This window comes from Argiope bruennichi, chromosome X1 (assembly GCF_947563725.1).
Source record: "Argiope bruennichi chromosome X1, qqArgBrue1.1, whole genome shotgun sequence".
Taxonomy (NCBI): Eukaryota; Metazoa; Arthropoda; class Arachnida; order Araneae; family Araneidae; genus Argiope; species Argiope bruennichi.
The window spans coordinates 40,921,335-40,938,475 of NC_079162.1; the positions used below are offsets into that span (position 1 = coordinate 40,921,335).

General features: G+C 31.5%; 1 protein-coding gene across 1 annotated transcript in view; it reads right to left on the reverse strand.

Annotated features, from left to right (window-relative positions):
• LOC129958690 (A disintegrin and metalloproteinase with thrombospondin motifs 9-like) overlaps positions 1-17,141 on the reverse strand; it is a 241,905-nt gene that overhangs the window by 84,125 nt on the left and 140,639 nt on the right. The window contains exons 4-7 of the mRNA XM_056071336.1: positions 15,952-16,157; positions 14,510-14,593; positions 12,987-13,111; positions 11,045-11,085 (exon numbers count right to left, since the gene is read on the reverse strand). Coding sequence (XP_055927311.1) covers positions 11,045-11,085; positions 12,987-13,111; positions 14,510-14,593; positions 15,952-16,157 — 456 coding nt within the window. The remainder of the gene's footprint in view (positions 1-11,044; positions 11,086-12,986; positions 13,112-14,509; positions 14,594-15,951; positions 16,158-17,141) is intronic.

Here is a 17,141-nt window from a genome sequence, read left to right on the forward strand (position 1 = left end):
AGAAAAATCCGACTAACTATTCAAATGAAATTTTAAAATTAGTCAATAGAATCTATACCTAAAATAATAAACGCCAGGATAAAATATTTCCTCATTTAGTGATGGCCATGACTAAATCTAAAGTTCAGAAATGTTCTGTAAGATTAATTTAAAAATCTCCATTTTTTGAGCCAGAATCTTATAATAAAAGGCAAATTTTTACTTAAATCAATGACAAAATATAGACAGCCATTAAAAAGAGAAAAAAAAATGTGGAAATTTTCAATCAGTTCCTGTATATTAGCCAATAGAATAAGCCTCTCGCTGTCGAGACAACGTGAAGTTGTATTTTAAATAACTAAAACAGATGCTTTTAAACTGCTGATCATTAAAAAAAAATGAAGGGAAAATAAACTTGCTCAAACTTTCTTAAGAGATGGTGTTAGTCTTCAAATTTAATTACTGACACCAAACAGAACCGCTTAAAATAATCCCATTTCTTACAGAGAAGTCGGTCCGAATTCTATTTTGTTCTTTAGTCTTCAGAATTCTCACTGTTTAAGAAACTTCATCACAACCGAGACAAAACATCAGCTGCATAAAAGTTATATTTAAGGTTTATTTAAGCAATAGACTCCAGAAGAGAGAATGAGTTTAACGTTTCTGAAATGCTGGAGGGCAAAATTCTGAAAGACCTAAGCATAATCTTATATCGCCATTTTTCTCAAACTGTAAATAATTCTTACAGACTTTATCAGCATCAGACGGTGATAAGAGACTAAAATATTATGCTCGTGAATTTGATGATGTATTGATTAAAAACATGCTAGCGATTTTTTTGATTGACAATTAAAAACTTTGAGTTTATTAATTTCAAAAATGTTTCACGTATTCTAATGCAAACAATCCCCCAATCAATAACGAATTAGAACCACCTGATGGAGAGAATGACAGCGTTGCCGGATACAACACGTAATAAAATATTCATTTTATTACCACACTCTGAATTTGTTTAAAAGTCTGTAAATGTTTTAAACAGCCCAATATTTGGGATAATCGCACATTAATAACCTTCAATCACCGACAAATTACACCAAAAATCTCCTTTTTGCCTGTATTTAGGTTTATACATTTTTCTTTACATTGAAGTATTAAATTAAGGTCCCGGGGTTAAAAGCCGGATTAAATGTCTTTGGTGAAATCTCACCAACCTTCAATGGCGATTATTGTTTTAACTGAAGTTATGCACACTAAAAATTTGCCGTTGTTGGCTGCAACTGAAACCTAATCTATACTTATATAAAGCTGTATGTGTGTGTGTTGTCGCTCTACAGGACAGATCGTTCGACCAACAGTTACCAAATTTATTTAGAATTTTAATTATTAATTAAATTTAATAAGAATTAATTATTAATTTTTATATTAATTGCAATTTAACCATTTCCACTTTAATTTAAAGCATAAATTCTACTGGAGCTAACAGAAAATTAGAGTTTGGTTTGGTTATATTAACGTCCCGTTTGAAGCAACACTAGGGCTATTTTGGGATGGACCTCGTAATTTTGAACTACGGTCAGATGACGAGGACGACACCCGAACAGGCATCCCCCTCTCCACACCACACCACACCAGCGGGAGGACGTTTGGTCATGACGGATTTAACGTGCAACAGACCCCCTTACACGACGGTTCTTCGGTTGAATCGGGTCACGAACTTGAAACCCTCCGGTTCCGAAGCCGAGACCTTACCACCTGGCCACCGCGGCCCAACAGAAAATTAGAGAGATACATATTACGTTATGGCTGAAGGCCTTTATAATATTATGAATGAATTATATGACTATCAAAATTTGAAGCTTTAAAATTTTTTATGAAGTTATTAAAATAGGAGTTACATAAAATATTTAATTATTAAAATTTTAACACGCATTAAGATTGGCGAACCGGCTGGTCACCAAAGGCGGCTAATTATACAATAAAGAATGCGATAATAATTAATTAGCCGTGTTAAAAATGGGTATATCTTTCCAGACTTGTGAGTATTCATGATCTTAAAGTATCACTTTCGAATTTAATTTTCACATTTGATTAAAGTATCGCATTTAAAATTAAAAGATTTACGCTAAAAGTCTATAATGCACTAAAAATGCAAAAATCTAGAATTTATTTTAAAGTATATTATTAAATATATATTGACCAAGAGGATGACTGATAAAAATATTTTTAAATTAAACTCGTTAAAATGACAGATTTTGAATTTTATTTAAACTCTTTATTTGCTGGCTTGAAAATGTAATTCTTTAAACTTCATAAAATCTAATTGATTTCCAGTTTAGCTTTGTATCGTTTCACAGTAATCACAGGAAATAAAGTAAAATTTGAGAGACTGATTTCGGCTGTCATATCTTCAGCCTTTTTAAAAGCTTTATTTTCACGAAATTCTTATTGCACTACATTAAGTCACATTCATGAGACGTTTTGCACCAATTTGAAGAGTTGCGAATCCCAGCATCAGTTATGCAAAAATAATTCGCTTACAATTTTATATCGCTTATATTTTAAATTCATACATTTAAGTGATCTGAATAAAAGTAAAAGCAAAACATCTTAAATTCTATAACGATTTTATTATTACAGATTACTAGCATTCTGTGAGCAAATCTTTCATCAACATTTTTAGTCAAAAGACTGGAAACCGTCTTCTGTCATCAACAATTCCATTTACTTAAAAAAAAGGTTTCTTTTTTTTCATTCATGATCCAATTATTAATGAAATCTTTCGCCATTAGTCGCATTTCAATGAATAGTTGATGAATGGTCAATAATACCACGCGAAGAATGACTGATTAAAAAAAAATCCTGCAACAGTAAACAGCGTCTATCATCTTCACAAAAACAATTAAAACTAGTCTTGATTAGAACGCAATGATAAAGAAAATCTGTGTTACAGTAATACTTCCTTTCAGATCAGAAACTGATTGCTTAACTGGCATTTCTTCTGCGAACAAGAATTAAGAATTCAGTTGACAATCTTCCATTGCGCCATTATAATGTCTACAGACTTGATGAACTTTAGTTGTAGGATAAGATTGAATACACTAAAAAGGATTTACTCTTGTGCGGAGTCCAAATTTAGTCTTCGCTGTTTCATTTTTTAAGACTGAAAATCAAAATATTTCCAGATACTATTGATGGACATTAACATCAAGTGTCCTTAAACAAGTTAAGTTTTTAAAAATGACATTTACTTGTTTTCGCTTGCTCAATCGAACAGGAAATAAGCTTCTTGCATAATAGTCTGTGAAGAAATATCATTTCCTAACTATTAACTTTACTTTTTGACTAAATGGAGTGCTTACAATTGTGTTATTTAGCCTTGTTGTCGGAATAATTTTCTTCTGCGCGGTTTCAAACGTGATGGAAATCATCTTTCGACGTTTGCTGATCAAAACAGCAAAATGGTTTTTTTTAAACCATTTCCGCATTGTTTCTTGTTTAGATAAGAAAAATAGGTATATGATCAAAAATCATAAAAGTCGACTAAGCAATTTAACTTTCACTTCTCTTTTAATAGCTTATATTATTATTCACAATTAAAAAAAATCTGAGCAGTTGGCAGTGGTAATGAAAATGCTTACATATCTCCCAAGGAAAAATAAAACACATATAAAACGGGGGTTATATGACTAATCTGCCGCCTAAGCAAGACGCAAGGATAAGAGAGTCACGTTTGTTAGACGAATCAATTCTGCAAAAGAAAAACTTATCCTGCGGACGTTCACACAAGGGCAACCTAAAGTACCGATTCGTGATGGCAGAAACATTGATTTAAGAGCACTTCATTGCAACAAAATGTTTAAAATGATTTTCAAGGCGGTGAGAGGTCAAATGAGCAGAAACTCGGATATCACTGCATTCTACTTTGAAATGAATAAAGCACATTCAGGACAGACATGACCTTAAATATTAATATCATTGGGGATTTCCGAAAATACTACACGCGATGTTTCGATAAACGTTACAGTACCGCCTAATTGCGGTTGAATGATATTAATTCGAAACTATATGGGAAAAGATTGATTACCAAGATTGAAGGTTTTACTTTGGAGATTTAACGGCGTGATTAAAGGAGAAAAACAATTTCTAGAAAAACTTTTTTTTGGGAATTAATAATACTTGATTTCCTTTACAATATAGTGTATGTATATATATATACATTTTTAAAAGCAGGTTCTAAAAAAAGTTTCTTGAAGGTTCTATAAAAATTTGAAGTAAAGTGATTATGTCTTCTGAACGTCAGTCCAGGATGTCTGGTCGATTTACCATTCACCTTAACATGTTCGCTGCCATAATTTACGTCTGTGATGCTGATAATCTCTATAATCAGCTGACCCTCTTCTTTGAAATCTCTTAACTGTAGTATAGAAGGGGTTATCTAATTAAATAATCGGTGAGAAGGCGAGTCACGCAGCAGCCAACGTGTTAATGTTGTCAGAAGCTTAAACAAATATTCAAATGAATTATGATTCTAAACTGATTTTGATTCACAAGAGCAGAGTGAATATATCTTATAGAAAACAGATATTGGAGGGGGCGAGGGGAATTCTTCAGAAGCAATTTTTTAAACATTAGGCATTTTTTCATAACGAGAATAAGAGTCGAAAAGGACTGACAAGTAAGATGGCTGGTCAGTTTAATTCAGACATCATCATAAAGTAAAAACTCCTGAACTATGCTAATTATTTCCAGAATTTCGTTGTTAGCGTGAAACAGAAGGTCTGAATTCTGAATCCTGACAATATAATTTTTTTAACAGGACCAGGACAATTTTTTAAAAAATTTCTAATAGTGTTTCGTATTAATTAGCGCCTTCGTTTCCCCCCTTTCCACTAATTTCATTGTAATTTTTCTAATACACTCTAAATAATAAAAAGAAATGCAATAAAATAAATTGGCATATGTTTAGAAATGATTTACGGAATTAAGCCATACTTGTTACGAATAATATAAATTAATTGGAAAAAGAATGTTTTAAAAGTCAGTCTTCAATATCACATGCTTAGCATTCTTCTAAGAATTTTAACTTAAACACGGTTCTTACTAAAGACCTTTCATCACATCTTCCGAAATTTCTTCAGATTAGTCAGGAAATTAGATTTATGAATCATTTACCTGAGGCAACTCTACAAACCACAACCTAAGCAAGGATCCGCCTAAACTAATGCCTATTCGTTAAAACTAAGAAAACTGGAAGCCATGCATCATAAACTGAGCTCCAATTACGGTGTGCCCCTTGCAGCGAGTCACTCATTGTAGGTTGGTACGTCTAATCATCGGGAGTTCCTGCTTACCATGATTGTTCAACAGTACCACAAAGGTGGATCGAAAACTCAAACTCCCATCCACATTTTTGAGGTGATCCTGGAAAATTTTTGCAATGACAATGCAACTTTCCTGTAATTAACAACTATGCAAATCAAATGTTACATCTGAATCGGTAAATGTCCAAGCAATGCAAAAAATGTGTGATATTTTTGCTGAGTTGTGAAAAAGATAACTTAATAGTAATTCAGTTCGCCCCAAAACTATCTCAGTCATTGGACACTCGCTTGAACAGAAGACTTATATCTACATAAAAAAAGTTTTGGTTGGATAGCTCTAACGAAAGCGAGTTTTGAGAACTTTGAGCAAGTGCCTATGGAATTTTAATAGACAAGATCGTGCCTCTGGTCACAATTTTAAAGCTGTTGATGGATAGCAACGACTTATCCATCTCCGAAGAAATTATGGAGTTGTATTCTATACAACAGCAAAAAGCTGCAGACGAGATTTGATCGAGATAGAAATAATAGATTCAATAGAGCAACAAACTTTCAATGAAATCAGAGAAATGCTGAAAGCATGGGAAATTATTGAATCCTACGTTGAGAAGCATCACCTAATAAGGCAGTCACTTTACGTTCTTTAAATTCACATTTAGCAATATCGCTATGTTTCATTTTCACCAAATTTTGAAGCGTAGCCAAAGAAAAATATCTATAGACTATTTTCTTGTAAAAAACAAAGGACTATAAATAATAAGTTAAATTATTATAAATTTGAGTATTTTTCCGGAATGAATGTATTGCCCTATTTTACATGTATAACTATTGAAAAAAATTGTTTCTCTAAACGAGTATTTCGAATTATGAGTAAGAATCGAGAAAGAATTGTGCTCCTTAAGCTGGGTTTCACTGTAGTAGGTTCTCTTTTACTGAAGACCTAAGATTGCTTTAAAGATATTAGAAGAGAGAGTTTAAAGGAAATATGGTTCTCTGAAACACTCATTTATGATTGAGTATTTCGAACAAAAGATGGTAAAACAATGAGATTATTAATCAGAATCATTCTTGATTTTTCACTTTATTTTCTATGAAGTAAGTTGATTACGTATACCTGACTATCTTTTATAACATTACACACAAAAAGAATGAGTGCTAAACATTCTTAAATCATGGCTTCTGAATTCAAGTGAAGTTAGGTATATTAGTTTAGGCTACTCAAAATAATCACATTTCGTGTTTGCGTCGGATTCTTCAATGCCATTAAGACAAAAATAATTCAGAAGGCCATCCTTTTTAAACATTTCATTCTTTATTACATTTATGTTTAATATTAATTAATATTTCATTACCTTGATTTTTAGTTTATTTATATATATGTGAAAAAAAATTTCTTGCCTTTTCTTGGCTAAACCGAGGTAGTTGGTGGAAAAGCTTACGAATCAATCTTTTAGAACTATGAATGAGATGTCACAGAAATAATTTGATTTGAATTTTTAATGTCTCATATACGAAATATACAAAAAGAAAATACTGTAATTGTCAACAAAAAAAAAAAAAAAAAAGAGACTTCAAGATTTTGATCAATCTTTACGTTTTAAAGCCGAGTCTGGAGAACAAATTTTTGGAACTATGCCTTCTATGCTGTTTCTTATGGCACTCGCCACGGACAAGCCCACTTTTACGAAGACAGCGATTTAAGCCGGAGGGGGAGCGTCTCTTGTTTTTATAGTAGCGCCAACTAGGGCCAAGAGTACGACTTTGCTACTCACGCATCACTCATTCGCTTGCACAACCCCTTTTTACAGGAGGGCACATTCACACATCTCACTGATAGAACAACGGAAGAACAACCATGCCCAAACCGGGACTTGAACCCGGGACGCCCAGATCACAGGGAAGACGCGCTACCTCTATGCCAGGACTCCGGCATGCCTTCTATGAATACAATAATTCAAAAATATTTTGAGCTAGACAGATGAGTTTTATTATGTGGTCCTGACACTGCATTTGCTGATTTTTATCAAATTTTAAACAAATTCCATTCGGAGGAAATTTAACGGTTCGAATACAAATCAAGGTGATAAACTCCAAAACGTGAAGAGCGAAATTGATAAAGCTTGATATAAAGTTTTAGCTTTTCGAGCATAGATCCATATAAAACATTGAATCAAATTTGCCATGGAGTTGGTATTCATTACATCTTTAGGGGATAAGCAAGAAAGAATAGGGGAGACCGCTTCCGCAGATGGGACTTGTCATACTAAATTAGGATCAGATAATGATTATCAAGAATGAGATCGATCTTTAAATCGCAGCAATGTAAATACATTTGACTTGGGATCAAATATTAAGCTCAGCAAGGGAGCATTCACAGTTGATAATTGGCGAAATCGAGTCTCAAATTGCAATCATGTACTCAGGTGTCGTTACCAGCATCATAGCATTTGCGAAATAACTCGGCAATTCACAGTTTAAGGAAATAATGAATCTGGTTAACTTAATAATTGCAAGTATTTTCATAATAATGAAATAATGAATCTGGTTAACTTAATAATTGCAAGAAGCTTTCCTAAAAAAACCTACCTTTAAATCTAATTAGATATTTATAATATCCTTCTTTGAGTTTCATTTATTCTTATTCATTTCGTTTTGTTAGGCTAATTCAACTTCTTACTAAATGCGTAATTTTAATAATTTCAAAGTCGTTTTTAATAATGACAAGAGTTTTTTTAATTTATTAGTATTAAAAATATCCATATGTTTCAAAATAAATATGTCATAATTATACATTGAATCATTTGGGGCAAATAAAAAATAAAAATACTTAACACATTTATGGTGCCTATTACGCGTCATCTATCATCTGTACTTTTAAGCGGATATAAATCATTAGATAAAATGAATTATATTACGTGAAGATAAAATTCTGAGGATAAATAATATAATTCCTCGTTAGCATCCTGTGAATATTCTTAATGGAGAAATTAGCTCCTTGGTAACGACAGAGGCATACGTACATTATATTAAAATTGCAATGACAAGAAAATTGTACGTATTCTAGTTTTCTTGAAATGCATCCAAGTTTGATATTTCAGTTAGTAAAACTAGCCCATCGTCAGAATTAAGGGTCTTACAGTTTTAGATTACTTCATTTTTTTTTTAGTTTCTTTATTATATTCCGGGTCAAGACAGAAGACTTCAATTTAGCTCCAAGTTTCTTCCGTCATTTTCATGTTATTTACGTTTCTAAGCGCAGTCTCACATCTTTTATGACGTTCCAAGCTTCTTAAATTAATCAGATATGGACATTTATAGTGGGTGAGTAAACTTCTTTGAAATATTGGAGTGTAGATCAAATGAATCATGTCTCAGCATGTCTCATTCAATAGAAAGTATTTGTAGAAGAGAACTGACGTCAAAATTTTCCTTAAGCACTTCCTTTCTTTCCGAATTGTAGTTATAGCCCATCAGAGTTCTGGAAACGCACCTAATTTTTATATTCTTTTGAAATGAAATTTGGGACAAAATGTAGATGAAATAACGCCTAAACAGCAACAACTATAAACTTGTATAATATGTATAGCGTTGACATTTTGTCCCAGTATTTCCCAAGTATCTTTAAACATCTCAAGGGGAATGGCTTTAAAAGATATTTGACAATTTTTTGGTGAAAATTTCCAGACCATTATCACACAGATAATATTAAACGCGAAATTGCGCGTACAACAGGTAAATGAGTAAGCATAGAAAGAAATTATCATATTCATAAATTAATGAACATTTTATAACTTTGAAACGGGGAATACTCTTTATTTAGAATCCAAAAGATAAGAAAAAGCTGGTTTAGATTTTTGAAGAAGCTTGAAAAACTGACTGGGTTTATTAAACAGACAGTGCAAGTTTCAGAAGTTTAACTTTAAGAAGCATATATAAAAAACGAACTTAATATATAACATAGAATACATATAACATGGAACATTATTATAACATAGAATTTTTAATAATAACGTTATTTTTCAGGAAAAAATCGTTTTTAAATGATATTTTTATAGAATTATGAATTATTTAGTAGCCCGAATTTGGAACGCGATTCCCTCAAAAGTCCGTCGCGCAGGCCTGGTCCATATTAGACCGGTCAATCACGATCGTTTTATTAGTAGTGGAGCAATTGAACCTGAGGAAATGCAATGTTCGACGAACCGCTAGGCGTTAAATCAAATGAATCTCAGTTTTTGGCGCACTATTGCGCCATTTTAGAGGCATGCGTTGACTTGGCGCGGGTGTGAACAGTTGGTTTTAGTTTTGAAAGGTTGAACGTCCTGTCACTGGTGTGTTATGCACGTTTCAAAAGTGGGTGTTGTCCCAGATATCGTCTTTGTTATTTGACAACGATATTTATCTACAAATAATTTTAGAATACCTTCAAAATGGATGTTAATCTCACCAATCAAAACAGAATTCATATTCATTAAAGCGCAAATGAATTTCTAAAAAATAATTTTGCATATTAGAACACAAACAGAAAACTGTTACCCACGGCAATTTATGATATTGTTTCAAGAATGATATTTTTTCATTACCCGTCAAGATAATCCAAGCCATAAGAGTCTCGAAAACACAAACCAAGATTAAATAGTTCCGAATAAATAACCCAAATTCAAATTTTGAATAGTTAAAAAAATATTTTAAAAATCTCTAAACTTTTATCAATTTTTCGATATACTAAACCTGCATTTGAAAATTATCTGAAATGCCACAAAGAAAGTTCATATGTTCCATATTTGTATAATTTTACACTAATACTTCCAGAAGTCGATAAAATTGTACATACTCATATTTAGTTTTGCTTGTATCTGGATTGCGTATACCTGCAGCAACGCAGTCTACCCGATAGTCCTTTATATCCTGCTCTTTCTTGAAATGATCGATAAGTTTGTAGATTAATGTATAGTCACTCCCCTCCCCACCCTTAAAAAATAGGGCACGATTTAAATAGCCCGAGCCAAAATAGCCTGACAAAAAGACTAAGAAACGAAACGCGAAAATCGCGAATAATACGGATAAATATTTACATATTTTGTACAACAATAAATTATTGCTAGGTATAAAAAACTCTAGGCATAAATTTTTTTTTATAATAACTAATCTCTGGTACCTTTAAAATATGCTTCTTTGTATCTAAAATAATTTTATTATTTATGGACTTTTTTCTTAGCACATCGCATAAACCTGGAATGTAATTTTTTTAAATATATAATTATACTCGTATACCTTTCTTTTATAATTTCTAATAGTATTCAAAATTTGAATTTGTATCATTGTGTGGGAGCTATTTTGTTACGGCTTCTCATAGCTTGGCAATGCAATTTTATCGAGGTACTCGCCTTTTTCTATTAATGTCGATTTTTTCATTTTATTCAACCAATAAACAATATTAAATATCTTTAAAATATTACTTTCTCCTTGTGAAATTACAAGAAGAGATAGAAGGATAGGAAAAAATCATTAGCTTTAAGACAATATGTTAAACACTTGATTAGGGCCAAACACAATGATCCGAGGAAATTGAGAACAAAGTATTTAATTCAAAACAAGTAGATTCAAACCCAAATTATGTATTAAATCTGCAAGAAAGGATATTTCCCCTAAACTGAAAAACATATATTTATAGATGTATTGCTTCCATTTAATTTAAAATTAATTAACGTAAAAGGAATAGAAAACATATTAAAACAGCTTACCTAGTGTATCACAGGCACCAGGGAATCGGCAAAGATCTTCCCTACAAAATAAAAAAAAACAATTTACAACAGCAAATTAAATAAAAAAATAAATTTAAAAATGCAAGTGATAAGTATTAATTATAGCTACATTCAGTTCAGAATTGTGAAAAAAAGTATTTTATTACCGGTTGTTGCAATTCGTAAACAAAAACGATGAGAGACAGTGACCTTCACTGGGACTTCTGTTTTAGCGCTATGTTCCTTCCAATTTGCAAAATAATGTTTTCAAGCCTTTTGATTAACATTGTATATTACAGTATATCGAGGTTGTTTTTTTTTTGTAAATACTTGTAAGTTTTAATTTGCTAAAATTAGTAAGAACAAAGAGATTAGAATTTAGAAAAAAAAAAAAAAAAATTAAGTCTTTACATCAATTGCTTTCAAGTATCAATTCCTTTAAGACTAAACGTACAACGATCGACTGTAGACTTTGATTAGAAAATTCGCATATAATATTATCGGTTTTTCTCAGTAAATTTCATAATTTGTATTTAATATATAATCATAATTTTACATTATTAAAGTCTATTTTCCTTTGTTTATTCTGATAAAACCATGTCACCATTATTAACTACGACAGGCCATTTTGAATGGAAGAAAGATTTATTGCCTTGAAAGGTTATCGCATCAATAAATATGACGTACATGCACATTCTTCACATGTCTGCCTATCGAGTTATCGTTGAAAACGATTATTCAAATTCGAACCTCTAGCCAGTAACACTGTAGCATGGTAAAATTTTAAGCTCCATTCTTCTATCTCGCTTCGGTCCAATGTCGATAAATGCACGCATAAAGACGAAGATATCTGTATGTGAAGATGACTTTGTTGAAATGGACAAAATTTTTTGGATTATTTTTAATGTTATTTCATTGAATATTTTCTTATTAAAATCAATATTTTTACATCCACTTAGGAAAAAAAATTATCTCAAAACCAGTTCAGTTACTTTGGTCAGTTGCTATGAGAATAGGCATATATTAAGTGGCAATATGCTTAATGTCAAGAATTGGAAAATGTCAAGTGAACATAACATAATCTGCGATAAACTTGCGCAACAACTTATCGCAGTATAAACATGAATCGTCTCCAAACCCGACAACTAACACTGAAACAATCGCCAAATGGCCTTCAACGAGGTCTCGTACATCCATCCATGCCGAAACTGAGTTGTTGAAGCGATTAGGATTGATCAGAACATGAAATAAACATGATTTCTCATAGCTTTTATACAATGACATGACAGTAAATTGTATCCATCAACAAAAGGGTGTGACAGTGAATTGAGGGATTTGCTACGCTAAAATTAGCAAGTTATGCGAGGAAAAAGAAGGCGAGAACGATTCTATATAAAAGACAGAATGCTAATATGTCATATTTCATTCAGGTAAAGGCCTTTAATTTTAAGTAGTGGAATGATGAATAACGCATATCTGCAATGAAGGAATTCATACAAAAACAATGATATGAGCTTGGTTTCATAGCATAAGTTTCAATACCTATCTCTTTTCGTAGATTTCAATAAAGTTCTTCCATTATGGTTATTAAGTGTGGTTAAATAAAAATATTGAAAAAAGCGCGCAGATAACATCGAATACATACGAATTCGTCAGGAAGGTAAAATATTTTCTTTGCGACTTTCTGTAAACATCAGAATGCATTACTGACCAATTACTAATGTTATGCTTTTAATTCAGTTTCTATAATTTATTATTTTAAATTAATTTAACTTTATTGGTACTTTTAAATTAACCTGTCTCATATTACGAAGTTACGAATATATAAGGAAACGAAAATAGAAATAGTAAATTACAGCTTTCACAGAAATAAATTCCAACTGACACAAATTCTGTCACATTACGATGCAGTTTCATACATATATTTACAAAAAATATTTACCTTGTGATTAAAATGGCAGTGTCATAATGTTTGGGATCACTATCGTGAGCCCTGTTGTGCTTGTGTTGCCAGCGACAAAATTTTCTGAGAGTAATAGGTGCAATATGATGAATTATTTCGTTGTCCTAAAAGAAACAGAAAATATGATCCGAAAATAACAGAAATATAGGCGATATAAAAAAAGCTACAGGAAGCATAAATAGGCTACGTGAAATCTTGTTTAACATATTATACATTTTTTTTTATTTTGATCCAAATAAGAATATAGAGAATTTTCCATTTAAAGTGAAAGCTGCGATTTGAAATAACAATAAAAACGCTACTTTGTAACAAATACAATCATGATCAGATTAGCTATATGATTTGAAGGCAATACCAAAGGAAAAGAATTGACCAGTCATATCAAAATATCCATGGGTCATTATCTGGGAACAAGGATTAGTGTTTTTTTAGAAGTCAGAATCTTTGGTATTTGTAAAACTTCTATTCTTTAGGCCTGAATGAATTTCAAAATATTTTTATAACTTAAAAAAGAATAATCTAAACATATTTTCATTTCCAGGGTGTTTTTTTCGAGCTTCGGGAAAATCTAACTCCAGATTAAAAATAGAAGTCTAACGCATATTCGTTAACGGCTATTTTCGAAGCTGCCAAATGTTTTTTGAGGGGATGTGCTTCGTAATTTCGATTCTTGGTCAAATAAGGATGAGCCCCGTACACTGCCCTTCTCTTCATAATTCCATATCACACAAACACGAGTATATTTTTCCTAATCAGCGATAATTAGACGATTATTAGATTATACAATTAGAAGACTTTTGAAAAGATAAGGTCTCTAATCTATAATTCTTCGATTTTGAAACCATCACACTTCTATAAAGTCGGCGCTACTGCAAATTTTAATATATATGAGAACAATATTCAGTATTTTCGTAGCAGTAAGCAATTTCCACGAATCTCAGTACATTTAAACCTCCTAACCCCGAAAAAGTAAAATGCGTCAGTTCATCTTGAGAGATGAAAAAGAGAGTCTAAGCAGATTTCAGCATTTCTGAGTAAACCGGCGAAACAGAAAAACGAAAGGGTTTTTACTTTTGCTGATGTACAACACTTTCAAAAGCGCTGGAAGTCATCAGACAAATTTTATGGAAAATCAACAGAGAAAACATGTATTTTTAGTCCTTACATATGTTTACGTTTAAGGCTGTGGCATTTTCAAAATACACTCCTACTGAGTCATCCAATCACATCAGCAATAACCTATCTACCGTCTAGCGAAACGGGAAACTTTAATTTTAAACTGGCCCAGAATTTAGTTTGAGTTACAATACCGTTATTTTGTATTTGTTATCCACAAAAGGGAAATAGTTTATATTCTTGAGTGCACTTGGAGATAACCCAGATACAATTTCGATAAGAAAGAAAAAACCCACTTATGTTGCGGTCGTAAAAGAGGAATAAGATGTAACATTAAAAGAGTTATTTCTTAGAAAGAAAAATGAACATTGTAAAGTTATACGAACAGCTGTTTCATTGAGGACGACAATATCTACGACGGCAATGTTGATGTGGTTTCCAATACTTGGATCCTTATAAATAAGGGCAACCTGAAAAATAATGAGAACAAGTCAGATTTTTTTCAGAAATTATTAAATGCCACATATCTTTTCAATTTCATTCATTCAAGATATTATATTTATATATTTATTGCTTATATAATAAATAAAATCGCATTTTTCTTTCATTAAATAATCAAAACAATCAAAGAAAAAAAATCTCACTGTCACTCTGTTTCTATTGTAGACAATAATTCTTTTTTATAAATTTCAAAAAATATAATTTATCTGCACTAAAATTTAAGAGCCTTTAATAATTATTTCAATCAATATTTTTTTCTAGAACATCATTCAGTAACTATTTTTAATATTAATAGAAAAAAATGGCAAGAGCCAATTTTTATCCTGAAAATGACTAAAGCATGTACAATGTACAACAAATTTGTAAAACTCACACAGACCATAATCAATGCCGTTGCTGTCCATCTAGTATTACTCAAAACTTCTTGCATTAAAACGAATTTTGAAGATCTCTGTTTATGGTTTAAATTTATCCAAAACAGTACTTAATCAAAAATACGAGGAATTCTTTTTGAAAAAATTCAAACTTAAAGAATTTGCAAACAAAATACATGCGATATAAAATGATGCATACGTGAATGTAAAGATTCATTTTAATGTTTAAAAAGCTCAAAAATAAAAAGTTGTTCAAACTCCAAAAGAGAAATGCACACGTTTTTATTATTATATGTCTTTTATAATAATAATCATCTAACAAGAATGTGCAAACGGTACATCCTTCAGAATGACGTGTCATATTCGACATCGGAGAGCAAAAGGTTTCAAATTGATGTTGAAACAAGTTTATATATTAGAGTACTCGGGATTACACGGGATTTGTCCCAGACAAATCCTGAGGGGGTAAGCGGAATGGCGATGCTTCCATGTATAGCGCGGCTATGACGGGTTGGCTGCGGGCCTTCGGCCTAAAACAGATGAATGCATTTATTGAGAGGGAGAAAAGATTAAAACGGAGTGCGGATCAGGAAAAATAATACGGTTGTAATAAATAAGGATATGTTGAGCAAATATTTTCCCTTGCTTTTCATCATTTACAGATCTTTAAACTCGTGTTTTGAAGGAAATACTACCACACCTGGTAAACTTTCATTGACACCCGTCTTCTAACTTATCAAAATACACTCGTCTAGTGACTTTTACGTCACATCCGCCAATTCGTCAGAGCCAGGGAGTAAGTACTATAATCGTACTCACTTCGAAGAATAATCATTCTGATTTTGGGAATCAGAATGATTATTCATTCTGATTCCCAAATGAATTTAATCTAGAGTGATACGTTTTTATGTAAAGATTAAAGTGAATAAAAGAATATTACATTTTCAACTTACAGTTGACATTAAAGTTAAAATGTAATGATCTAAGTTGGGTCCATGGTATCTAGCCATTTTACTGTCAGCCACCACCAATACTTCCAAATGTAGCTCTCGGGACTCAGACCGCTTTTTTCGGATATGAGGTGCTGATGAGTTGGATGGAGAATCTGATTCGAAACGGTTGAGCAACGGTTCTTGTTTTTCATGGTTCATGTGCTCATCTGGAAAAAAATAGTATACATATATGAGAATAGTTTTTTTTTTTTAAGAAAGTAAAGTAAACGAAAATAACGACTGAGTATATTCATAATAAAAGAATCACTAAACTATTCAAGATGCTTTAACTTTTAACAATCAGAGTAGTCATTTTTTCAAGGTACCTTTAATCTAATCTTTGAAATATCGTTTTCAAGATATATTTAAAATCATATTAGTCAATTAAAAATTGCTTTAACTTTTCGCTGTCTTTTTTATCGAAAGTAAAGCTAAACTTTTAAACATTAACTGTTGAAACGACATTCAGTTGTTGGTAAAAAATAAACAAGACACTCAATCTAAGTGGCTAAGAAATTCTAGTACGCAGTATTGACATTATTTGACAAAACAATTCCAAATACATAGAGCGATTCAAAATTCGGTGCTTATATTGTTGGGAAAGGTATAAAGTAATAATAATAATTTTTTTAAACGTAGCCAGGACAACAAAGGAGTAACAAAGAAACGCTGTTTGAATGAATTAAAGAACACACGAAGTAACAAAAATGATAATTTAATAATGGGTTTTGGAATACGGTCGAAAGTTTTTCATCTTGACTTCATTAAGTTATACTTTATAGAGAGCAAACATTATATTTTCTGGTATGGTCGACATTGAGATCATATCCAAACAAGTCAACTATTTTATTTAAAGGACTTAGTATTTCGTTAAAGTTATATACGTTTCTGTTATTAGTTAATTGATCATGGAGAATTTTTCCAATTAAATTAAACCTACCAGTTTTTCAGTGCAATATTTTAATACTCCTCGCATTTTATTCAAAATATATCCTTAAGTCTCCTCAAGTACCTAATTTTTATAATTACTTTATTTTTTCACTCATACAGTACATAATCATGTTTATTCATCCAGTTTTATTGTATTCCAGATATTTTTCATTCTCGTTTTTACCATTTTTGTTATCATATGTGTTCCTATTTTGTCATTT